The sequence below is a fragment of the Alosa sapidissima genome, chromosome 4 (genome assembly GCF_018492685.1).
Source record: "Alosa sapidissima isolate fAloSap1 chromosome 4, fAloSap1.pri, whole genome shotgun sequence".
Taxonomy (NCBI): domain Eukaryota; kingdom Metazoa; phylum Chordata; class Actinopteri; order Clupeiformes; family Clupeidae; genus Alosa; species Alosa sapidissima.
Genome location: NC_055960.1, coordinates 10,774,169 through 10,799,714, shown reverse-complemented (window position 1 = coordinate 10,799,714; position 25,546 = coordinate 10,774,169). Strand labels below are relative to the sequence as shown.

Below are 25,546 nucleotides of genomic sequence, written 5' to 3'. Positions count from 1 at the left end.
CTTGCGTTTTTTTGCGCACATCACAGACCATTCAGATGTCACGGAACCTGCACTGAGGTGGCTGTCGTTAGCACAGATGCCTTTGCGACTATTTGCCCTTCTAATCTTGGTTTGTAACAGTTTTATGTTGAGTTCGACAACAAGAAAACCAAGAGGTGAGCACCAATATTTGTTTTTACTATGACTTCTCTTAAACGGTTTCTTGGATTTTGGTACTAGTTTTGAATTCTCATCCTAGGTGAATTACCCTAAATAATCAACCCCTAACACATCATGCGACAGACTAACGTTAAAATGTGTGAATTGCATGCATATGGACATCATATCGAATTGCTGCATATAGTTGTGTGCCTATGCAGCGTTACGCGTATCTGAGAGTGATAATACAACCTTAACTTTACTGCAGGTTACAACCTATGTCAATTCCATCAACAGGTCTTATGGTGGAGCTACTGCAGAGACAAAGTAAGGAGACAGAGTATGCAGTATTTCGAATAGGCTGGATACACATTTAGAGAGGAGAAATGTGAAGTTTTGTAAACATATGTGGGGATAAGAAAAATATCAGCTCGTTGCAGCGCAATTTTGTTTTTCAGATTAAGTTAGCTATTTTCACGCTACTGTTTTGAAGACATTTCAGTGGACCTTTAATTGAAGAGATAGGCTGTAAACCGCATAGAGGGCAGCTGGTAGTGGTTACAATCTCACAGCGCGATGCCACAATAAGTCAAAGTTCACAGCTGACAGCTACAGACTCCTCAACCTTACACCTCTGTCAAACAACAGGGTATAGACTGCCGTAGGCTAAGCCTCAAATTAGGACATTTCCCTGCACTTACTGGAGGCGTTATTATCACTCCCAGATTGCTATGCCTCTTGCTTTGTATTGGCCATTGGGCATCACTTCGTCTAAATAAGCTGGATCTGTTTAAATGTATTTGTTTCCCCCTCTGTGTTGTTGGAAGACAACATGGAAATCAGTTGCAATACATTGTAATACATGCTATCACAATGAGCAATAGATGGCAAATCCCCAAAAGACTGAAATTAATCATTTTGTGGCACAAGTATCATGGTGATATTATATGGTGGGCTTTCAGTGATCTCCACCTCTAATTATTGCAAAGCTAGTGCAAAACATTGTGTTTATTTGTACAGAAGAATGTTCTCCATCATTTCATTTATGTTATCTTACAGGGTTGATTAGATATTACATTTCATGAGACTTTTAATGTAAGGAACAAAATGTTTGTAAATTGTTGCATATACTTTTTGCAGACTGTTGTAATGATCTATCAGAACTGTTTTATAGTTTTGCCAGTGATTAGGAAGAGCAAGAGCACAAGACATGTTCATCTTGGTTTTGAGTCATTCCATGCCTTGAACATCAGACATGAAATTAAAGTAATTTGGGATTGCATTTATTAGGTCTAATGTAGCTTCTCTTGTCATGACACTATATTTGAACCAAATGCAACGTTTAACTCAACTGAACTATGGGGAATTGCAGCATCTAGAGAATTCAACTACTGTAAGAATCACTGTGAGTTTTTACCAGTTTGTTGGACTAGATGTGGAGTTTCATAGCTGGGATTAAGATCGTCTTTACTACTTAAACATATAACCACCTTCCTGAATATCTACCCTACAGGTTAAGTGAACTTCCCCAGAAAGCCCAAACCAGTTGTTAAGACAACATAATATGATTTTTTTCCATTGAAGCGAAAGATACTAGTGCTGAAGATGAATTACAACCTTGCGCCTTCCATGTGAATAATTGACATCACATGTTCTCACATGGCCTAGACTATGGCTCCTCTGTACCTGAGTAATGCCATGATAAATATAACTTTATCTGGATGGTTGCATTCATATGAAACAGATTTCCATAGGAAGGAAGTATGGTGTTAAATCTTGGGATTGAAATCAGATGCCATGATACGTGTGGTGCCTGTTTTGTATTAGTTGCCATCATGAATCGCTATGACGCAATCAAGTGTAGATATAAGCATAAGAATACTTCCAGTGCAAGATTTTAGTTTTTTAAACTTACATTGTGTCAGAATTGTAGTATACACAACATTGGCATTTTAACTGTGTTGCTGATGTTGTGAAAGCTTTTTTGTCAGTGAAGAATAACTTTGATGTCTGTGATCTAGTGTTCAGACTAGTGCTCAATTTATTTAGTTCACCACTGTTTTTGGTTAGCATACAGTTTACCTATGTGTTTTACATGAAATACAACTTTATTATGCTTCAATGCACACAGATTTGAATCCTTGAAAATCCTTAAATGTTCCCTTGGGGATCAATAAAGTATCTATCTATCTATCTATCTATCTATCTATCTATCTATCTAAGACTTATATGGCACACAAACAAATTGAATTGATGATGGTCATGAAGAAGCAGCTATGGCACTGAGCAGTGTGTATGTAATGCATTAGAAACCAACTCACACTCTGCATTTAGCATTCTCAGATAACTGGATCAAATAGATTGAACAAACTACCGTAATCATTGATGTCATGGAAAGTGTTATTAACTCCCCATAACCCTAATAGCAACAAAATAATGAAGCAAAATTGACTGCACTAAAGAAGATTTGCTCTCGGGTCCCCCCTACAGTTGAGAAGTGCAATAATGAACTAAGTGTGCATCTTTGCAACAAACTATAAACATGGTTATGGTTATGGTATTTAGTAGACGCTTTTGTCCAAAGCGACATACAAATAACAACAATAAAAAGTAAAAACAACAATAAAAAAAAAAGTTAAATTTAAACAATTTAAAAAGGTAAGATCTTAAGGTCTTATTGGTAAGACTACATTAATGAGAATAACAATAATAAACAACAATGTCAATTCAATCAATAACCTAATGAAAATAAATAAATAGTATACAAACCATAACGCATAAGAAACGCTTAATAAACTAAGTGCATGTTGAACTGATATGGCTATAGACCCCTCTTGAAAGACCAAAAACTATCACAGGAACGGAGAACCCTGGGCAACTCATTCTACCAACAAGGAACCACTGAGGGAAAAAGTCTTGAATTTGACGTAGCGTTTATGGCTGGTTGACACAACAGACACTCATCAGAAGACCGCAGTGGGCGGTTGGGGATATATATTTTGATCATTGAATTACTGTAAGATAGCAGGGACTGGGAGCAGATCCACAATAGCTGTTTTAGCTGGAAACACCAAAAGCTCAGTTTTTGAGAGATTAAGCCAAAGGTGGCGATCTTTCATCCAGACTGAAATATCCAGACTGAAAGGCATGCAAGAATCCAATGGGAAATGCTAGAGTCCTCAGGTGGGAAAGATAGGTAAAGTTGAGTGTTGTCCGCATAGCAATGATATAGAGAAAAGCAGGGGCCCTAATACTAATCCCTGAGGTACACCTGTGGTGAGGTCGCTAAAAGAACTCCCTTTAAGGTAAGATTCAAACCAGTCGAGAGGTTTCCCAGAAATTCCCAGTTCAGATAGTGTAGAAAGGAGAATGTCATGGTTAACAGTATCAAAGGTGTAGAATCTAGTAGAATTAATACTGATAACTGAGGACTCTGAGCTACTCTCAATGCTTCAGTCACAGACAGGAGCGCAGTTTCAGTAGAATGACCACTCCTGAAACCAGACTGCATAGGGTCTAGTAAGTTATTCTGAGAAAGGAAGTCACATACTTGCTTGAAGACCACTTTCTCCAAAACCTTTGACAAGAAAGGAAGAAGTAGTAGTTCTTCACTTCAGTTGGATTAAGTGTACTTTTCTTTAGCATAGGTGTAACCCTTGCCTGTTTAAAAGAAGAAGGAACTATTCCAGAACTGAGTGAAGTGTTGTGAACACATGTGTGACTGCTGGTAGAACAGCAGGTTCGATAGACTGTAGAAGAGTAGATGGGACAGGATCCAAAGGGCATGTTGTTGGACGACTTGCAGTTGAAGCAGTTGAAACATAACTCCGTTAGAATGCCCCAACAGCAGTCTGTAGAAAGAGAGCTCTGAATTCCTGTAGGTAGCCTACCTATTTGTACTCTAGCAAAGCAGCTCTTTTCCATTTCGATTTTTTTTTATGTTCTACCTGAACAGCAACTTCCTAAGGCTATTTTACAAGTGATAAGACCTGCTCAGAGTGTTGCAGAAGTGCTGTACACCCTATTAAGAGTTTATGTGCCATCAAAATGATTTTGAAAGTTTCAAGGTAAAAAAAAAAACTCTTTATGGGGCCTTTAAGTTTACCGTCAGTGCACTGTGATAGTTTGGCCCATTCATTCATTCATTGTTCATTCTATGGTAAAGGACTTGACTTAGGACAGAGGGTCCAGCCTCCTGTGGAATGACATCATATTGGTTCTAATTGGCTTAATCCGCCGAGTAGCTCTGTGTATCGAACCATTCAAACTCAATCCAATACCTAAAACCACTTGACATTATCTGTGCCTTTGTGTGTAAGACATCAGAGAGTCAAAATACATAGACGGCCTGACGGCCTTAAGGTTTCCTTCCTAGGTTGCTCTGCCCTGTTTCAATGGCTGGTTCAGCTGTGAGGTTGTGGTCTGACTCTGTGAGGTTGGGTTGTCTCCCCTTATTTCCTTTATAAGCGACAAGACATGATCAGAAACCCGTGCCCAAGACCCCTCCTTGCCCCTCTTGATACTCTGGGGGGATGGAGAGAAGATAGAAAAGAGAGAAAAGAGAGAAGAGAGAATAAATGAATGAGTCCTATCTCATTCACCTTCTCCTACTGAACCCCTCACAGACATGTGCAGTGCATAAAGAACATATTCCACTGCTGGGGGAGAGCAGCATGTTCCAAAGCTGGGCATAATGGACAGGGTAGTGGATTTCTTAAGCATACTGAGGTTTGTGGTTGCACTGCACTGTTAGTCACTTAAGCATACTGTAGTTTAAGAAAGAAATATATTTACTTCAGCTGTTTTGCTTTGTACTATACTCAAATGGAGTTTTTGGATGAAGCTTTTTGTGATGTGTTTTTCATTTCATTGTCTGAGAGAAAACTTACTTACACACCATTCATCAGTATATTTTCATGTGTCAGTTAACCTGTGGTTGTGACAACAGGTATAACTCTTCCAGCAGCTGGGTTAACTTTGTAAGGCAGCTTTATGGTGACCACGTTATGGGAACGTTTAAGTTGTCTCTCTCTGGAGGAATGATTATATTTTACTATAATGCTCTCCTCTGGGTGAGTATGTCGTCAACTTTGTCCTGGTTGCTTAATAGCTACCCCCTTTGATTTACGTTCATTTGACAGGGCTGTACACACACACACACACACACACACACACACACACATGGGATGGGATGGATGTTTTTAAAAGTCATAATTTTTGACATCAAAGAGTAACTGAATGAAGTCAGCTCATTATTTGGATCTATGACCTGAGAATGGCTGATAAAACATAGTTAGAACAATATAGCCTAAAGCACTTTTTAATTAGCAGTATAGCCTAAGTGATACTGATTAGGCTGGTAGCTTATGTAAGTGGTTTTGTCATGGACCTGGCTGCTTCTAAAGTAATGAAGGCAACATATGTAATGAAGTCAGATACTGTACCTGTTTGATGTTGCAGGTACATACTGCATACGTATACGTAGACCTGAAACATGCTGGTCCAACCATAGACAGTATAGGGTATATGGAGGTCCTAAAATTGTCATATGTACCTTCACCCATCTGATAGTGATATAAGCTAGGCTGGTAGCAGTTAAAACTGTCTAGGTTTATAATCATTTTACCCTATAAAATACAAATAGGCAACATCTTCTGGGTCAATCATTTTGTTAGTAAAAATGTATACTATAAAAATCATTAACTAATTAAGGAATTATTATGAACATTTATCAAGACAACTATAAAAAATCAAATAAAAAATAAACAATGCACCCTTTGTAACCTTGGATTGACCATTTGTTTTTTCCTGTTGTTGGTGTTCCTTAGAATTCTGTGGTTTGGCAGTGGCGGCCTCTGGGTTGTGTTAGAATCACACCATATTGCAATATATCAATATCTGCTATATTCTCATTTTATTTCTATATAAAAAACTGTTCTTGGGAACTACAATAAATACCTTATTACCCTCAAGGCAATTCTATCCAATTGGTACAGTATGACGTCAGATTTGGTTGTCTTATTAAATTGTGTAAGCACACAAATATGTTAACAGTGCAGTATGGTAGACTGTTGTGTGCTTGAAAAGTATGAAAATGTAGATACAAGCCATAAAAAGCCTTATTTTTTTTATTTGAACAGAATTTTGTCGTAAAATAATATGATTTATTTCTTCTGTAAGTAAACCTAATAAGATAACCGCTTTATTAAATCATCTTTGGACATATTTTTGTGACCCTCTGGCTCTGCCTTTTTCAGAACCATATGAAATTCTTTAGTTATGGCAGTAGTGTTAATTTCGTCAGACGAGACTAGAGAAAAAACCTTTTTTTCCATGACTAAGACGAGAAGATGACAAGACTGCACTAATGTCATGAAACACTGACTAAGACTATCTTAAGATGCATTATTGTTGACGAGGCTAAAATGTTTTGCATGAAATAAAAACTAAGATAAAATCTCTCTTCATTTTCGTCTAAAAAATGAGAAGCCAGAATAGCTGTTACGTTTTCAAAATATTCCGAATGAGTTCATGGTTCATGCGCAGCAGCTTTCCTGTAGGCTAGTCTACGTGCTGTTGCTGCAACTAGACATTCTCTGCTGCAACCCTGTACGAAACTACATTGAACAAGAACACCAGAGATTTCTGTCAGAGTTAGCAAGCTAACTACCTAGGCATTAGGCCACAATGCTACATACCCAGAAGCTGAAGCTTCTCTCATACATATACAAATTAACATCCCCCAGAATGTCCATACGAACATTTTCAGCAAGTAATGTCAACTATTTAACTAGTTACACTGATGATGCAAAGTTTGCTAGCAAGTAAGCTAATATGGAAAGTTCGCTAGCAAGTTAGCTAAGATAGAGAGTTTGTGTTGCGTTTGGGCGCATATTGCCATCTAGCGTGGCGGAGTAAACATTCATACTTGAGTCTAAGACAGTGTTTCTCAAACTTTTTCAGATGAAGGACCACTTAACTAATCAATAAAAAAGAAACGCACGGACTACCTAGCTAAAAAACAATTAAAAATAGACCTAGCAGTATATTAGCCTACACAATACTCACTGAACCACCTTGCTTATTGTCTTTGCACTTTGCTTAATTGTGTCAGAGGATTCATATTATTTAAACTGGCATATCTGACACAGACAGTGTTGTAGAACTGTTTGAATTTACATGAAAGTTGGTTCAATATTGCAAACAACTCATCTATATTATATTTTACCACGTCTGCTCGTGGACCACTTGGGATAGCTTGCGGACCACACTTTGTGAAACACTGGTCTACGAAGATCATGACAGTGGTCCAATCAAATCTTTTACTGTCTGTGGTCAAATCCCAGCCGAGCTATAACTGTAGCTCGACTTACCTGTGCATGTAAACATACTGACTGACTGAAATAATTTGTTATAAAAAAAGACTGAAATGTTTTGACTAAAACTGACTAAGATAGCTTTAGTTTTCTTTTGACTAAAACTAGACTAAAATTACGAGACTTTTAGTTGACTAAAACTTGACTAACAAAAATGATATTTGAATGACTAAATATGACAAAGACTAAAAAGGACATTTCGTCACAAGACTAAGACTAAATTAAAAATAGGTGACAAAATTAACACTATATGGCAGAATGTCCCCATGGTGAATGAAACCATGGACGTAGTGGGTGTTTCAGATATATCTGAAAGGGCGTCCAGTCATTTAATGTTTTATTGTGCCTAATGATGACCTTTGAAAACGGTTTTGAGATGAGAACCCTTAAGCGCTCCACACATTGGCGCCGACATGTGTGTGATGCACTACGCTTTCAACGCTCGATTATGCTAGATTTCATTGTTTTCAATATAACCCTGCACAATAGCATTGAACTCTGCTGCCACCACCGTGTAGATTATAATTCAGTTCTTTTTTGTTGGCGCCGCTCAATAAAATCCATTGTTCATCCAATGCTTGCTAGTTCAAAATGTCGGTGCTGATGTGCGTGGCAAGAAATGTGTTTTACTTGGGACAACAAATCCTTCAAAGCACTATTGTCACATATGCTGGCTCAGGCACATGAAACATAAGGAAAGTCCACGCAAAAGTATTGATAAAGAATATGTATTTAATAATTATAGGAAAAGGCAGTATATTGAAGCTAAAACGTAAAGTGTAGTGCATGCTGGTGTCTAGGGGGTTATGTACAAATGTTCAAACAAACCAAAACAAAACATAACATAAGATAACGTAACATAATGACGGCCAAGAGGAGAGGGAGTTCGTCCAGGTCTTAAAACCAGGCCATTTTATCCCGTGGCTCATCAGGACAACATGGCACACCTGTGCACACCGGCACGGCTACCGCCCCCCTGCTGGAATACAGAAACACTGATAGGAAAGGGCTGGGCTGGTGCAGGTCCGACAGGCTACAGTAAAATCAGGGACTACACAGTGTCAACTTTGTAATCATCTCACCTGTGTAATCGTCTCACCAGTCAGTCATTGCTGGCCCAAGCCACCCCCCTCTTCAGTAAGTTTAGGCTACTCCCTTCAGGACGCAGATGCAGAACTTGTCGATATCTTTGTTGAAATGTACAGTATGTGATCTGTGTTGTTTTGTGGGTGTGCTGTATGCCATGCTGTTGTTTGTGTTTGTTTTAATTGCTAGCTGTGCCACTAATTGCCCCTCGGGGGTAAAAAAAAAAACTTTGACCTTGACCTTGACCTTCTTTGTCCAGCTGCGAAAGACAACCCTCAGGACTGCAAGAACTGTCTTGAGTGCTCCAAGGAAAATGGCTGCCTGCGCTGTCCAGAGAAGCTCTTCCTGTTCCTGGAGAGGCGGGGCATGAGTCACCATGGCTCCTGTCTCCACTCCTGCCCAGCAGGCCACTTCGGCATGCGTGGGAAGGACATGAACCGCTGCATGAGTGAGTTCACCAAATCACTGCTGTGGCTTGGGCAGGAATGTGCTTTGTTGTAAGCATGGCTGGCCCTTGCTGCCCCTTGGCCACCATTGGTGTTTTATGTACACAGACAAGATGCTTTGTAGATAATGGTGATTCCCCTAAATGCTTCAACGCTGGTTTTCTTTCTTTCCTCCCAGAATGCAAAGCACAGGAGTGCGAGGGATGCTTCAGCAAAGACTTCTGCACTAAATGCAAAGCTGGATTTCAGCTGTTCAAAGGCAAGTGCTTCAGCAACTGTCCCGAAGGCACTTTCCCACACCTAACAGATTGCATTGGTGAGTTTCACGCTGACATTTACATTTATTCACTGTTATCCAAAGTGACTTACATATGTCAACTATATCACAAGGGATTACATTGTCCCCGGGGCAACTTGGGGTAAAGTGCCTTGCTCAAAGGCACAACGGTGGAAGCTGGGAATTGAAACCACAACTTTTCAGGCTACTGCATGCTAGCCCAGCTTCTTATCCACTACACTACCACCACACCGAACTTTCCTATTTCATCCTCTTTCCATGTCTTCATGTGGGACACTCCGTTCTGATTGGCCAGTCAAGACATTCAGAGGTCTCTCATGCCTGAGCAACACACCACTGAACGGAAGGTTATGAATATATGAACATGAGACGTTTGCCAATGGGAAGTCATTCTCTGATGATGTCATCGATCTGAACCAACCATCTCCAACCACCCTTTTCAGGGATTTTGTGTCTCTGTGAGAAAGTAGTCCTTACTAATAATTATGAAGTGATCTTTCGGACCAGGTCCAGAGTGCAATGTGACATGAAAGGGTTAACGTCTCATATCCTTCAGAGATCATATTCATAACCTTATGTAAACTTTCAGTCGAGTTATTTCAATGTTAACCAATGGGAACACGTATACCACAGCTCCTCATTGGCGACGATGGACACGCGTTTACTATGACAGATAGCCTAGAAATCTAGACGCACCCTAGCGGCAGCAAATGTAATTTGCAGCCAGGGTAGTCTAGCCACGCCCCTTTGGCTTGCGAGCTGGAAAAATTAAACTTCTATCAAGCCAATCACATCGTGTGTAGAGTCGGCGACGGTTAGGTGTGAATTTCCTGCTACTTGAAAACAAAGAAGATGGATGCTGCTGCTGGCGAACAGCGGTCTTTGAATCGGGACTTGAGTTAAGCTTTTTTTAAATTGGCAAAAGTTTGATCAACTAGCCAACTAGCTCTACTGGTGGGAAAATGCATGGGACTCATGAGTTGTAGCGCTATCCTATTGCGTGCAGAGGAAATTTGAAAGACAACCGTTTATCCCGCCCCACGGATTGAGCACTGCCAATGGTAAGTTCCCAGACCCTACATCTTGATGTGGGTCTGGCTCGTCAGGCTATATGACAGAGTCACTGGGTGTGTTGCCCACACATTGCAGAAGCAGAACACTAGCAGCGCTAATGTCTGGCCGCAGCAGGGCCGTGATAACAACTCATGAGCGACTTGCTGACTTCATTAGCACTCGATGGAGCCCTGCCAGAGATGCGTTACCCTAGACGCCATGGATTTGCACATGAGACCCCTTCATGCAGATGGTGCACATGGTATTAGTCATGAATGCAGGCCGACAGTGTCTCACAAGCAGAATACTGACAAGATGCCGGATGAGTGTTGGTCACTCGCTGGCACAGGAGAGGTACTCATTGATGCACAGCTGAAGGGCAGCGTTAATGCACACAAGTGGTGGTGTGTGTACTGTTTGCTTAGGGAATTCACAGTCAGGGCACGTTGTGCATATGGTTGGTGCCAGCAGATTTATGATGGTTTTCCCGAGGGGGAGCTGCGGCACAAAATGTGGGGGTTCCCAGGAATAGGAGGAATAGGAGGAACACACAGTGATTCGGGGCGTATTGATGAGGCGATCGACGTATTGGCTACATCTAGGCTGTAGAAGCGTGCAGAGGTGTTGCCCAAAGCCCAGCTTGCGCTCAGACAGATGTGTTCAATAGAGTCGCCTTTCCAGGCCCCCCAGGAGGCAATGCTTGGTGTGTGTAGTGAGCTCTCGGACGTTTTGGGGAAGGAACACCCGCGGCAGGTGGTCTTCTGCCTCGTCCGAGGTGAGGAGTGATATTGCGTCATCACCGAGCCCAAACCTGTCCACAAATGGCTCATCACTCTCGCTCAAGGCTCCAAGGCGGTGAACGGGCGAAGATGGGGAGGAAGCCCGGCCTGAGCGGGAGAGCAAGAGCGCCCGGGCTGAGGCCAGCTGGGCAGGGTGGAGCACTGGTTCGAAGGATCTTCGTGATTATTGAAGGAGTAAGAGGGAGTGTGCCCCTATAAATCCCTGATAAGGATGGCTGGAGAATTTCATTCTGAGAATGAAATCCCATTGGTTAACGTTGAGTGAACTCGACTGAAAGATCATTGTATATTAGACTGCTGCTGCAAATGGTATAGTCAGTATATATCCATAGCCATGTTTGGTAAGTTTCACACGTACATCACAAACATCTAATATACAGCACCAGATATGCTTGCCATTTGTCAAGTGTTTTGCAAGTGTAGTTTGCCATAATGGCAGTTGAAGGGTGTCTTGATGGTGGAGTTGTGAACTTGAACTACAATGCCTCAAACACTGACTTTTTTGTGAAGTTAAGACCCCTCAGTCTTAAAATATAGTTTCCTTGCCATGAAACTGAAGAAGACTACATCAAAGTTTGACAGTTTTGATCGATCACCCAAACTTGTGTAGAAGTCTCTTTTGCCTTTACATTATGCCTTTACAGCTGTAATCAGGCCTTATGTTTGGTCTGTACATATATTATACGTGTCTGCTAGCTATCTATCAAAGCAGTGAAGTTACTCAGTAATGAAATGTTGGATTATTACTTTTATTTTTTATTTTTTGGGAAATAATCATGCAATAAATGCAGAATACTATTTTAAATTAAAAAAGAACATTTAGTCTATCCCCAGCTATTTCCCAGCTATTGTAAGGAACAAGCCATTTCTACCAGAAAGACTCAACAAACTTCAGTAGACAGAGATAGGGTCAACAGTTTAGCGGTAATCCTGAATAAGATATAGCCTACAGCAATGAAGATAACAATCGGAGATAAAGATGGCAGTCGCAGGAACAGTAAGCAGTGTTTGGCATAGGTCCCCATTCATGACCCAACATCAGAGTTTGTGTGTTGAAAGCAGCAGAGAGGTGAATCAGATGCTACACTTTGAAGAAAGGCATGAGCCACTTGAGCCATGGTCATGAATGAATGGATGATAGAAACCATGAGTCTTCCTGGTAGACCTTTCGCCTAAGCTATCATTTCCATGGGACAAAATGCTTTAGTTAGTTAATTAGTTGTCCCCTTAAGGAAATTCTTTTTCCCATATTCCATACCGCTTTTCATCCTACATGGTCACAAGCACAGGATGGCACATACATGGTCACAGACATAGGGATGACACATACAGACATACATATTTCATATACCATAGACATTTGACACAGACATTTACATATATTATTGGGGGTTCACATATATTATTGGGGGTTCTATACATACTTTGTTGAATTGAGGATAGAGAAGACATTTACATACATACAATTTACATACATACAATTATTCATTTACCAGAGACTTTTATCCAAAGTGACTTACAGCAAGAGAATAACTGCTACAGTGCAGAGAAGACCTTAGCTAGGAATTACTACTGCATCTGTCAATACTATAGGACTATATATTATGTACTACCTTTTGGCCTCCTGAATATAGCCTAACAGAGGCGTCGGAAACAGTATCCTGCTGAACAGTATACTTTAAAGGGACACCAGGCAAGCCTGATGCTTTTTCTCTACGAAACTCCCCCTCGCTCGGTCTGAAGCTCTTTTCCTTTTCTTTGCATCATCTGTCAAGGGTTTTTTCGCTGCTTCTTTGACGGCTCTGCCATTATACACACGTTTGCAACAATCGCTAGCGCTCGCTAGCTAGTGCTATGGATGCAGGATGTAAACTGATCCTGCTTCGGTCGGCGGGTACGATACACTGAACTTGCAAGCGGGATATTCTTCCTACAGGCATAGGGGCGGTCGAAAGAGTCTTCATTCGCCCTGTAGTGAGTCTTTTAACCATATGACTTACGAAGATGAGTAATTAACATGAAAACGTTGCCTGGTGTCCCTTTAAGTAACCAGACTGTAGGCCTATGTTGAATTGCGTTTATTAGGTCAAGATGTTTTCTTGTATGAACATAGCAATATGAGACCAGATTATAGTGTATAGGCTTGGTGCTTAGCTTTTTCACTCATTTGTTCACACAGCATGTTAGCTGACTGCTTGAGCACAGCCTGTGGAGCCTGGTATGTCACAGGCTTAAGATTAGAAACAGCACCCATAGCATACATACAAGTGTTGGTGACAGATACCAGTGAACACGCATGGCTGAAATTGTAATCTTCTGTTCCTAAACAAGTGTTAATTAATTGATTGTGGAAAATTGGTTCCCCCACCCCAGCCCCTCGTTTTTCAAAGGATCTTTTCCACATTGAGGGGTGGGCATGTGAGGTTTCTGTTCATATTTACCCTACAGACTACAGCAGTCTGATATAAACTCTTGTTGTTTTCAAGAGGGTTGCTTGTTCAGCCCCTTCGGGTACTGGGGCGAGTGGAGTCTCTGTCAGCACAACGGACTGAGCTGCGGGGTCCGATGGGGCCATCAAACGAGGACCCGTGTGCTGTCCTGGAAAGTGCCTGAAGAGCTGTCCTCACTCTGCCCCCCCTCCAAGGAGAGCAGGAGGTGTCGCATGAAGAAGAGGTGTCCTAAAGGTGAGCTGGGTATTGGTGCGAATGGGGTAGTGGTGTGGAAGTGCCTGACTGACCTGTTCTCCTTTCATCTTGGCCACAAACTGGAATCAAACCCCAACAGACGTTGTTTAGTCTATGATCTCTCCCACCCACATGCACAGCTTCAGTGTGTTCTTGGCTCGGACGGTTACTGTCTTGGAAAGTGAACACATCAATTTGTACAGAGTTCACCTAGAGCACTATTGTACCATAATTAGCCTTCTACTAGAAATCAAACCAACATGTGCTTGCTATTGAAGATACTGGAAATATACTGTAAGTGGAGATGTGAAGTTTTATTCAGGTCCTAAAGTATCGAAAACGTGAACATAGACAGACAAGACAGGCATTACTTTTGCGTGTTGGGTATCACTGAAGAAGAGTTTACAAAAAGCCACTTGTTAACAAACAAAGCAAACTGTGATAACTAGATATGTCTTGTTTCTGACTATTTAGTACACTTGAGATTGCCCCTCTCCAGACTTCTGTTTTAGAACCATCATTTTTAAATTATGTTGCATATCCTGGTTTAGATGTTATTTACTCGAAAACAATACCCATAGTAGCTGTTTGTCGTTCCATGGTTTGCACATGACATGGAAAAAAACAAAAAACAGTAAACATCGGAATGCACAACGGCTTCCTCCCGTAGTCAAGCCAGAGATATTTTCTGTTTAAGCGGCTTTCGTTTTTTTTCCACTTGATGCTACGCTGGAAATCATTTGTTTGCTGCAATTATCATTATCATTGGCAGATCCGATGTCCAGTGGCATTATAAGAGAGAGAAACATGATCTCCTTCACTCCGACTTGGAGCAGCCATCAGCAGTCCCTAATAACACCCATCTGTGAGGAAAAATCCACATGGCATTCTCTGGCATTCCTCTCAGCTCGCCCAGATTACTTTATGTCCCTTTTGATAATTTTCATATCCATCCTTATTGCTTTCAGATGATGGGGTAACCCAAGCTTTCTGGGCAGTGATTGACAAAGGAACTGATGGGATAGGAGACAAACATTTCTTTTTTCTTTTGTTTGTCAGTTTACATATATGTATGTATATATAATAGTATAAATTGTCGGGTCTTTTTAGAATTGTCTGTTTTTTGTGCATCTTTCCCAAAAGAGTTTGTGGACATATCTAAAGTTTTATTTATTTTTTTTTTAGTTTGATTTATTCTTTATGTCTATGTGTCATCTCTTGTACGACTTTTAAGACCATTCAGTAATTGCATGTTTGATCAAAAATATAACTAACCGCTATCTGGTATCCCTACATCCCACACTATTTTTTGCACAATGCCTTTTCCTGTGTCAGAGCCTGTCCTGAGACAGGCTGTCCTGTACAACTAGACATCAGCAGGGACTGGAGAGCGCTGGCATGTGTGCAAAACTGCATACTGCAGATATAACTGCATCAGCAGAAGGTATATATACTTCACAACGAGTTTGGAGAATTAATATACAAGTGGGATACGGGCAAAAAACTGGAGCTACTTCATAGGTGTACAAATAACCTACGATTATTGTACATTCTAAACAATGCATGAGAATAGGAAATTCAACCAAACAGTCGTGTATATATATATATATATATATATATATATATATATATATATAATATATTTATGAAGTGAAATCCTTGATGGTTTAAGGTGTCAGTTTTTGCTTTTGCATGATGGAAGGCTATGGTCAGGATGAGTAACCCCAGACTGTCTACACCAATCCAACACTGATACCCAAGCAACAGTATACTTGATAGATTAGTTACTGAACAGGTACCTAATTTCACATCACCTTGCATGATTGTGAAGACAGAGTTTTGAGTTTTAACTTGAACTGTAGTAGGTGATAGGTGCTGTTGTCAAGTTGCTGGTGTTTTTTTTTACGAAAGTGTAAAAGTCACATTGACAAGTCGCAAATTTATAAGAAAAAACATACAAACGTATCAGAAAAAGCAGATTTTGACATGACATTATTATCACAAATTTGGCAGAAAAAGCTAACATAATTATGAGAAAAAAAGTGTTTTTTTTCTGTCAAGGAATCACATCATCTTATATTTGCAGACGTCATCACATCACAAGCTGGTAAAATCGTTTGCACAATACAGGCCTGTATGACGTGATCACACTGCATGCCAGTGACTATCTACCTATCTCTTGGTTTTCTTTCTACAGGCTTGATTAAGTTGGCCTATCAACACCTCAAAATGTAGTGCATTAGATGAGTTTAGTTGTTCAGTTTTTCCTTGACAAATCATTCCATGCCATGTGTGAATTTGAACTTGAGCGCTCAGAGCATCGTTGCATCTGCAATACTACACATAGGGTTACGTTACGTGCATGTATGTAACCTGCATACTACATGTACAAAATAGCAGTGAAGATGCCAAGGCACCTCAGTCAGGATGATGTGGTTCTGGGCAAAAATAACAAGTAGGCCTATCTCTTGCTAAACCCAAATGAAAAGGACAAGTTCTTCATGACATAGCCTAATAGTATGGCCTCTCACGATTGGGGAATATTTCCAACCCTAACTAATTAAGTCAACTTTTAAATGAATTGGTCCAGCCTAACAATCATATTGATCAGGGATTCCTAACATTACTTCCGACTTCACCTAACTTTTACAAACTGATAATAAACCGCATCGGCAGTCGGGAAACCAGGCTTTGATGTTGATATCCCAAGTATTAACCGATGCTTATACATTGATTTTGCAGAATTTCTTCAGGTTCATAAAAGGGGATGGGCTATACATGGGAATGCATTTGTTTTCTTCTTTCTTCTTCATGATTAAAGCACAATCTGATTCTGATTCATAGGGCTATTGGGCACTGCGGTTTAGTACATGGGTTTGTTTAATTATATATATTTTTAACACTGTCCTGTGGTTTATACACAATAATACACAGGAAATTACTATACTGTTTACCTCAGCCACTTTCGGTTTCAAAACTAACGTCATCTCCTCTCATCGCTAATTGGCTAGCCACCCTGGTGGCTGAGGGAAACGTTAGTGTATTGTCAGGTGCCAGACTAGTATTTCAGTGAAATGAAAATAAACGGAGATACTAGGTGGGTGGTTACTATGTGAAGTGATTCCTTCTGTGATTCCTTGACAGAAAAAAACACTATTATAATGTCTGAGAATATCCAAGTATTATTTTCCCATAAATCTGTGATTTTTTTCTTGCATTTTTTTATGGTAAATGTACGACATTATATGACATTCAATGCCACATTTGTCTCAAAGCCATGGCCTTAATACAAAGTAAGATGTGGCATTGCAAGATTTACCTCACATCTCTAAGCAGGTGTGATCTGAGACGAAGACATGCACATGGTTTTATGTCTTATGGGTTAGAAGTGAATCTATTGACGATCTTATGGAAAAAGGGGGGTTCATATTAGTAAGTAAACCAAACAATATCAGTCAATAAGTAGCAGCATAATTAAATGAATTAAGAAACTGAAAAGTCAACAGCTTATATTGTTACCATGATGAACATGGTTAAAAGGCACTTACTGACTGTTACTGTTTTTTTATCATTGCGGTAAGCTCAACAGCTGTCAATCCATAATTGCATACGGATGTACCCTTATTGTTATATTTTTATATAAAAAGATGCACTGATTATATGTTCTGTTATATGGCAAAATGTGTCCAGATGAATGGAAAATTGAAAAACTAGTATAATCTTTTTAGTGATTTAGTAACTTGTGTCAGATAGTCATCTACTGTTTATAATATGTGCAGTTATGCAGTATGCATCCACAACATATAAATATGGAGGAACGACATTAATATAATTTGCTTGGATTTACGTCAATATTTTTCCATACCACAATTCTCAGTGACTTAATGGTATTTAACATATGCATCATGCACAGCACATGTTTTCTTATTATTATAATATGGCTTGTGTTACAGTTATTTTATCAAAGCCAGTTGTATTCCACCGAAATCCGAAAAACATTTTGACATTACCAAGGACAGTAAAACATATTTTATCTTTGGTTGACATTTTTACAACGCTTTGAAATAAAAGTCAGGCGATAAAAATACTTAGATGTGTATGAGGTATGAGCCAGAAAGCTGGAGTCTCTGGCCCTCGTTACGACCACACTCAGCAGCACTATCCCATTAGGACGGTGCAGAGCTCTGTGCTGTTTTTAGCAGCTCGCCAGTGCGATACGTTTTACACTGTGGCGTAAGTTGCCAAGCTCCATGTCAACATCCAATTAAGTAATCAATCAGGATGGGTTTTAAAAAGTTTCACTCTCCTAAGACCTCTCCAGTGGGATGCATATGTAGGGAGACCCGCACGGGCGATGAAAGATGTATTGTTTAGTTTTAGTATTTGTTGACAGATTTATTTGTGTAGATGAAAAGACCGTGCAGAACGCTGGTCCCAGCAGCAGGCCAGTAACTTTCAAAAACTGGTACACGACCATGTAATAAGGGAAGATGAGTATCTGATTCAGTTTCTGTTGCAGCGCAAGTTCTCGCCATGTTATGCGGTCGCAGCTCCTTAGCCCCTTTCCAATTGTTTTCCTTTTTTTTTCAGGTAGTCCAAGCACACATGCCATCAGAGGAAATAAGTTAAATCAGTTAAAGACTGTACGATTTTTCTTATTAGGTGGCGTATGCGGTACCTTTTAACTCTGCAGGTCCTGGTCCAAAACGATACATGTCTTGTTTTTCAATTGATGTAATTGATTTTAACTGTCTGTCTACAAACAAGAGTGAACTGTATGATAGCCATGGATTGACTTTACTTCTGTTGCTAGGGGAGCACAATCTGTTTAAGCGGGGATCCAAGAGCGGCCTCCAACCAGACTTCTCTAATAACAAGATTAAAACACTGATTTTAAATAAGGAAATTACAGTGACCAAAACATTCAATTCAAATGAAAAGCATGTGGAATAAACGGTTCCCCCTTTTCAAAACAGCTCAAATCCTAACATATGTCCTGAATCTCACCAGACAAATAGACTACTCCACTTTCTGGCAGCATCCCACTCCATTAGCATTGAATCGGTGATACCTTGTATCCTACAAATGGCAACATAATGGAACATTTAATAAAGGCTCTCCAATGTGAAAATACTGCACATAATAAGAGTTAGATAGCCATTTCTGGTGTAGTTTTGATTAACTAATAGACGGTCCTATTAGTTTTACTGCAAAGTTGACATGGTTGCTGTACATAATACCCAACTCACTCTTTTGTTTCGTTTGTGGTAGTGTAGTGGTTAAGGAGCTGGGCTAGCGTGCAGTAGCCTGAAAAGTTGTGGGTTCAATTCCCAACTTCCACCGTTGTGCCCTTGATGGCTCAAGGGCAATGAAATCACTTGTAATATAGTTGACATGTGTATTTACTTTGGATAACAGTGTCTGCTAAATGAATACATGCTTGTGTGTTGTGTCTTGTAAGTTTCAGTATATTATGCATACTCCTTAGTACGTGTCAGGGTCAGGGGTAGGGTTTTAGGGTTGTGACTTCCAGAACAATCCAGAGTCCCAAGAGCTGACTTCAGGTAGTCCTATATCTGAGGCACACTCAGGGCAGGAACAGCAGCCCTCTACGTCCATTTAATTCCACAGCCCCCTCTGCTCTCAATTAGAGTTTATTTAATTTGTATGATAACCTTGTGGCTCCTTAAAAAGACAAACACAGATTATGTTCTTTATGGGTTTTTTTTTAAAGAGGAAAAGATGAGAAATGAATACTCCTCCCCTCCGTCTCCTACGGAGAGTTTGCTGTGCTTTATTCTGGCTCTTGTTTCCTTGTGTTGTTTCCCTACTCCTCAGATAGAGAATGCCACCCACGAATAGGTCTGCTGTCAATTTCAAACTGCATGTCAAACTGAAAGCATTTAAGCTGAAATGCATTTGGCTTTAACGGGTTGACATGCCAGTGCCCAAGAAAGCTATCTTTTTTTAAGGTTAAGCTCGCTTCAGCTGTAATTGATTTGTGCCATGGAATCTGATTGAGTTATGGCTAGACCTCAAACCATATTTGGAAGGAGTGCTGGTAGGTCACATGTAGAGAAAATGTTTGGGAATGTTTGTGCAAGAGTGGCTTTACTCGCATGCCTTCATTTAAAAGGTGCTTTGGTTAAAGCATAACCTGTCAAAGCCTGAAAAGGCTGAGGCCTTAAAGACTTCTTTTGGTTTGGAGTAAACTGGATAGATTATCTTACCAGCCCGGGGCAATGTGAACTGAAAAGACGAAGCATATCTAGGTGGAGTTACTCAGTTCTGTGCATCAGCTAGTGTTTAATGTGTCTTAGTTCTCATAATATTTGATTTATTTAAATGCATTGAGCTGACACGCTTATCCAAAGAGATCTTACAGAGACCAATTGAAGGGACTGACCCCCTTTGGCAACTGGGGGGTTAAGTGCCTTGCTCAGGGGAACAACGGTGGCAGCCAGGAATAGAACCCACGACTTATTGGCTTCTGATCGGAAGCCCAGTTTCTTACCCCCCCACCCCGCCACCTTTCCACCCTGCCACCTTGCCACAGACACTACCACCGCCCCCCCTCTACGAAGGTTGTGTAGTGAAATATGCATTTAGCTGGGCATATTCAAGTACCTTTGTTTGATTTTGTCGCTCTTTTCTGACAGACAAAAGAGAGAGTGGGAGAAGGGGTGAGAGGAAGAAGGCACAGAAACACCTGAGGCGTCCAAGTAACAGAACAACAACAGAAGTCCCGTGGAGTACTCGAACACACCCCAGATGAGCACCCCCCTGTCACGTGGAGAACTCGAACACACCCCAGATGATTCCCCTCTGAACCAGCCCAAGACAAAATGAACCGAGGGGCACCCACTTCTTGCACAGTAAAGTTTGCCTGTAGTATAAACACTCAGCGCTGCCAGCGCTGAGAAGGCTGTTGGGAACTGCATTCTGACATGGGATTTTAGCTTTATGAAAAAATGATATATATATTGATTTGTCTTGAATATTTGTTATATATGTTTAAATGTGAGTGAATGTGTTCATAACAGGAACACTGTGTTAAAGTTCAGAAAAGGGGGTTTGCCGCTAAATATAATTGCAGCTCAATAATGTTTTGGTCAGAAATAGCTAGATTAAAGACTATGAAAACTTTTAGAATTACAGCACATGATATACATTATGTAATTAAAATACATACTTTTTATTTTTCTACTTACTGGCACATATTAACATGTAATTGCGTACTGCTTAATGACAATTTGGGAATACCTACCCCAAATGCACTTTTGTCAGAAAATATAAAGCATTCATATATTGTAGATATGCGTCTGTAAAACTATGCTGACATGTGTACCGATATGACATTGCACTCATTTGATGAAGAACAGACAACATCTTAAACTCCTCATAATGTGGTTTCAGTTGTATCTCAGTATCTTCTCGTCTTTGGCAGCACCCTTGGGTTCTGTTCTTTTGTCATTGACCACAGTATTTTTTCCTTGATGTGCAAGTTCTTCATGAAAATGACATTATGGTTGAAATGTATAAAAAAAAAGCAGTTCTATTATTCCTACTCAAGAATTTAAGTATTTGCAACCCATTCTGAGGTGGATTTTTTTAGTTGCCCTAAGATATAACCCAGCTCTGTCGAAATGTGGCATGGAGTCTTATGTGCACTCAGAATGGTCTCCGTTAGATTATATGGTATGCTCATTAGAGTTCTTTTTTCATTTTAATTATTTACTTTTTGCTGAAGAATTTAAATTAGAATTGAGCAGTTGTGACACTTCAAGATACTTCCATTCCAGAACATTTTTGTAAGGAATATTCCATTTGTGTGTGATCAACCAAAACAAATCCATGACCAGACGTAGAACAAAATAATATTAGAGATAATTACTGTTTATTTTATTATTGTTTATTATAGGCTGAAGTCTGCAGAAGATGACACTGAAACAGAATATTAATTGCAGTATACCCTCCATTGTACTGTAATATGTTTAAAAAAATACAGTCATTCACCTTGAGAATTCTATAGAGGTATTGTTCAAACAATTGATTTTACATGTACATTTACATGTATTCATTTAGCAGACACTGTTGTCCAAAGTGACTTACATATGTCAACTATATTACAAGGGATTATTTGAAGAGTTCAGATGCAAAACCCTCTAAATCCGTCTGACTACTTTTCTTTTAAATGAGCATTTAAATTCAGGCTCCTATAGGTTTTTGCCTATAAATCGATATTTCAGACCAGGAAGAGTGGTATTTAGTGGGTTTAGAAGTTAAATTATTTGATTAGCGTATACTATGTGTGGAGAGCATCCCCTCACCATCTTTATCTCATTTTTGACATAGGTGGCATTTAGAGGCTTTTGCATCTGAACCCTTCATTTCCTCTTGCATATCTCCTCTGAGGAGCATATAGATCTATATGGACGTTTTATTTGTCCAAAAAGCTTTAATGTATATGGTGTATTGAATCTATGCCATAAAGAAACTAGATATACCGCAGAGTGGTACAAAATATGACCGCCGCCCAGTCCTGCACATTCTCTCCGCAAAAATAAATCACACTTGTCAATTTGTCTCCATCTCCTACTCCACCCCCTACTTTTGTGTATGTAGATGAGTGTGTGCATGGTACAGTATGTGTTTGTTTTTGTGTATATGTGTGCTTCTGTGTGTGCGTGTGTGTCTGTGGGTTCACTTGTGAGTGTGTGTGGGGAGGTAATGGTGTGTGTGTGTTTATGTGTGTGTGTGTGTGTGTTTATCTGTGTGTGTGTGTGTGCCTGCTTGCCTGCATGTGTGTGTGTTTTTATGTGTATGTTTATGTGTGCGTGCCTGTGTGTGTGCGTGCTTGTGAGTGTGTGCGTGCCTGTGTGTGCATGCATGTGTACTTTGTGTGTGTTTGTGTTTGTGCATGTGTGTGCATACATGTGTACTTTATGTGTGTTCATGCATGTGTGTGTTTATGTGTGTGTGTGTGTGTGTGTGTGTGTGTGTAGCTGATATGGCCCCCCATGAATGGAATTCCATGAAACTTGGCATGCATTGAGAGGGTGTCATAATGATCCTACACTTCAATGATCCTACACTCTTCGAGTTTTGAACATGTCAGCCAAAGATACCTGCGATTACAATGCCTCCTTTTTGCTTTTTCATTTTTAACTAGGTGGCGCTAAAATTGTGTCTGGGCTACCCTCCTTTCGGGGAGCCCGGTGTGGCGGGTGGGCAACAGATCAAAACGAAAAACAATACATACCCACCAAGTTTCATGCAGCCTGGTCTTTCAGTGTCCCGGGAATCATTGACAGAAATTCACTAAAGAAAAAAAATAAAGAAAAAATCCGGGCTAAACTCTGACTAAACCTATATGACCAATACACAACAAAAAAGTGCATGTTTTGTGATTTTGGAAGTGCAATATTTACTTTCTAAGCCAGTCCAAAGTTTTTTTTTCTAAATAATTGTTGTTTCATTTGTTTAACCAATTGTCCCTTATAGTAAATTTGCTACTTAAATCAATTAAAATATGCTGTTTTCATTTTGTGCATTGAAAAAAAAAAAATGAAATGGTGGTCCTGAAAGAAATGCATTTAGTTACCTATAGCTCCACATGGTGGCCTGGCATACATGATGTCATTGATGAGAAAACGCTGAAACTTTAGTAAAATAGTCATTACCACTTTTGTAGAGGCAAATTGTTGTTACAGTATGTAGTGTCCTTTGGTATATGTACGCTTGAGGGAATTATTGTTTTGGGTTCCATGCTGATGCGGGTGACTATTGTTTATCTACTCGATAAAATAAGTGTTTGAATTGATTTAAACATTTAACATGACTTTCAATCAGCTTTAAGACAGTGGTTTGGTAATATGAATAGTGTTACCTTAATAACATACTTTTATAACGGCATCATTACTGCTAAAGGTCTTTCAATATTTTTTTTACATGAAAAACGTACTGTAGCCTACCTTTAACAATGCTGCGCCACTGACATAACACATTCCTCTTCGTTTCCACAGAGTGGCAGCATACACTTCACTAAAGTCTAGTGTGTTGATGTCATCAAGTTATCGCGGCAAGTGGATGCTCTGGGCTGTGAGTTTTATATCGAGTCTTTTAGTGTATCTACCTTCAATCAATAACAAATATTGCTGTGTCCCTGGCTGGATGCGAAGACAGATGAGAGAATCCACGTTGAGGTATTGAATCATCATAGCGTTGAGTACGCTTGCGCCAAACACTTTTGAAATTGCGAGTTGTTAATCTAATAAGCGTAGGCTTGCGTTCCCCGAGGGGAGATGCTCTGCTTGTACAACAGACATGCTGACCCTTTGCCTGGACTAGAAAAGGGTCAATATTTACCTAGAGTGTATTAAAAACTGTAGACACAGGGAGAGGCATCAGGAAGGTCACCCGTGGGTCAGCAAAACAATGGCCCAAGGACCACGTCTCTTCTAGTCATCAATTAAAGCTATCTGTGCATCTATACATAAATACAGGACAAAACACACACCAGAATCATCTTAGTCTAACTGATGTGGGTCCGTGTCATATGGAATTGGAATGAGAGGCTGTCTCTGCTAAGGATGCATGTAGCCTAGAGCAGGGGTCCCCAACCTTTTATGTACCATGGACCGGTTTAATTCCTATTTTTTTTTCACGGACCGACGGGGGGGGGGGGGGGTTGTTCGGGGGTTCCATGTTCCATATGTGTTGTGCATGCATTACTTGAAAAGAACTAGCTCCATGAACAGTGAAGGTAACGATCTCTTAAACATGTGAAAAACGTGAACTTGAAGAAGTGAAAATTGAACAATATGAACTATGAATATTGAACAACTTGAAGCTACATCTATAAGTGTGAACATGCTTAACAAAATATGGGAACAAAACATGGGAACTAAACGTGCATTACGAATATAATCAGTGGGAGCCCTGCTTATAGAGGGTGACACGGGAATCAGTTTTCACTCCCGTCCCATCCCGAGCCCGCACAAATACTCCCGTCATATCCCGATCACGTGAAAGCCCCCCCAAAAAAATTCTGTCCCGCAAAATCCCGAGAGAAAGACTGCCGAATCCCGTCCTGCTCCCTATGTTGATGTCTAAAGTTATCCGACTGTTAGGCTACCCAGTAGCGTGCGTGCGGTGACCATACATTTTGGTAGGGCAGAAAGCCTTGTCTAACTTTTCTTTAATAGCCGATCATTTTGGGCTACATTAAAATTACATATTTTACAGGACTTTGCTGTAGGCTACTTAAATCATTTCATAGTCAGAATTGTAGATCTCATCCCATCAGTTAAGTTTGCACCAAAGATTCTATAGTTTTATCAACCGTCTCTGTTTGCACCGTTCTCATCACGTTAAACCAGCGAAGCATGGGTAAACAAAACTATTTTTTGTGTTCCGCCAGGGTTATGCGATAAATAGGGGAATGCGATCGTCGAGGTGCCATGCCCCAACATTGCATGACACATTAAACTCAACGAGAATCGCTTTCCCGGACAGCTCGTGCAATTGAGAGCTGTCCTTTGCTGACACTTTCGCCTGTAACTGTTTCTTTGCATTTGCCTTAGGGCCTAGTGGCTGAAGCTGATTGATTTTGAACAGTCTTGCTATATGCGAGGATAGGCTACCAATCAACAACAAACGTATT

General features: G+C 40.1%; 1 protein-coding gene across 2 annotated transcripts; it reads left to right on the top strand.

The window, feature by feature from the left end:
- Nucleotides 1-37: 37 nt before the first annotated feature.
- On the top strand, nucleotides 38-22,008 carry rspo4 (R-spondin 4). 2 transcript variants are annotated; one of them, XM_042089640.1, is made up of 5 exons: nucleotides 38-155; nucleotides 8,860-9,048; nucleotides 9,225-9,362; nucleotides 13,684-13,881; nucleotides 20,541-22,008. In XM_042089640.1, the coding sequence occupies exons 1-5, from the start codon at nucleotides 77-79 to the stop codon at nucleotides 20,654-20,656; spliced, it is 720 nt and encodes a 239-aa protein (XP_041945574.1). In that variant the 5' UTR covers nucleotides 38-76; the 3' UTR covers nucleotides 20,657-22,008. The 2 variants fall into 2 exon arrangements, with proteins under 2 accessions (XP_041945574.1, XP_041945573.1); XM_042089639.1 differs by lacking the exon at nucleotides 20,541-22,008 and adding an exon at nucleotides 14,654-14,892.
- Nucleotides 22,009-25,546: the final 3,538 nt, after the last annotated feature.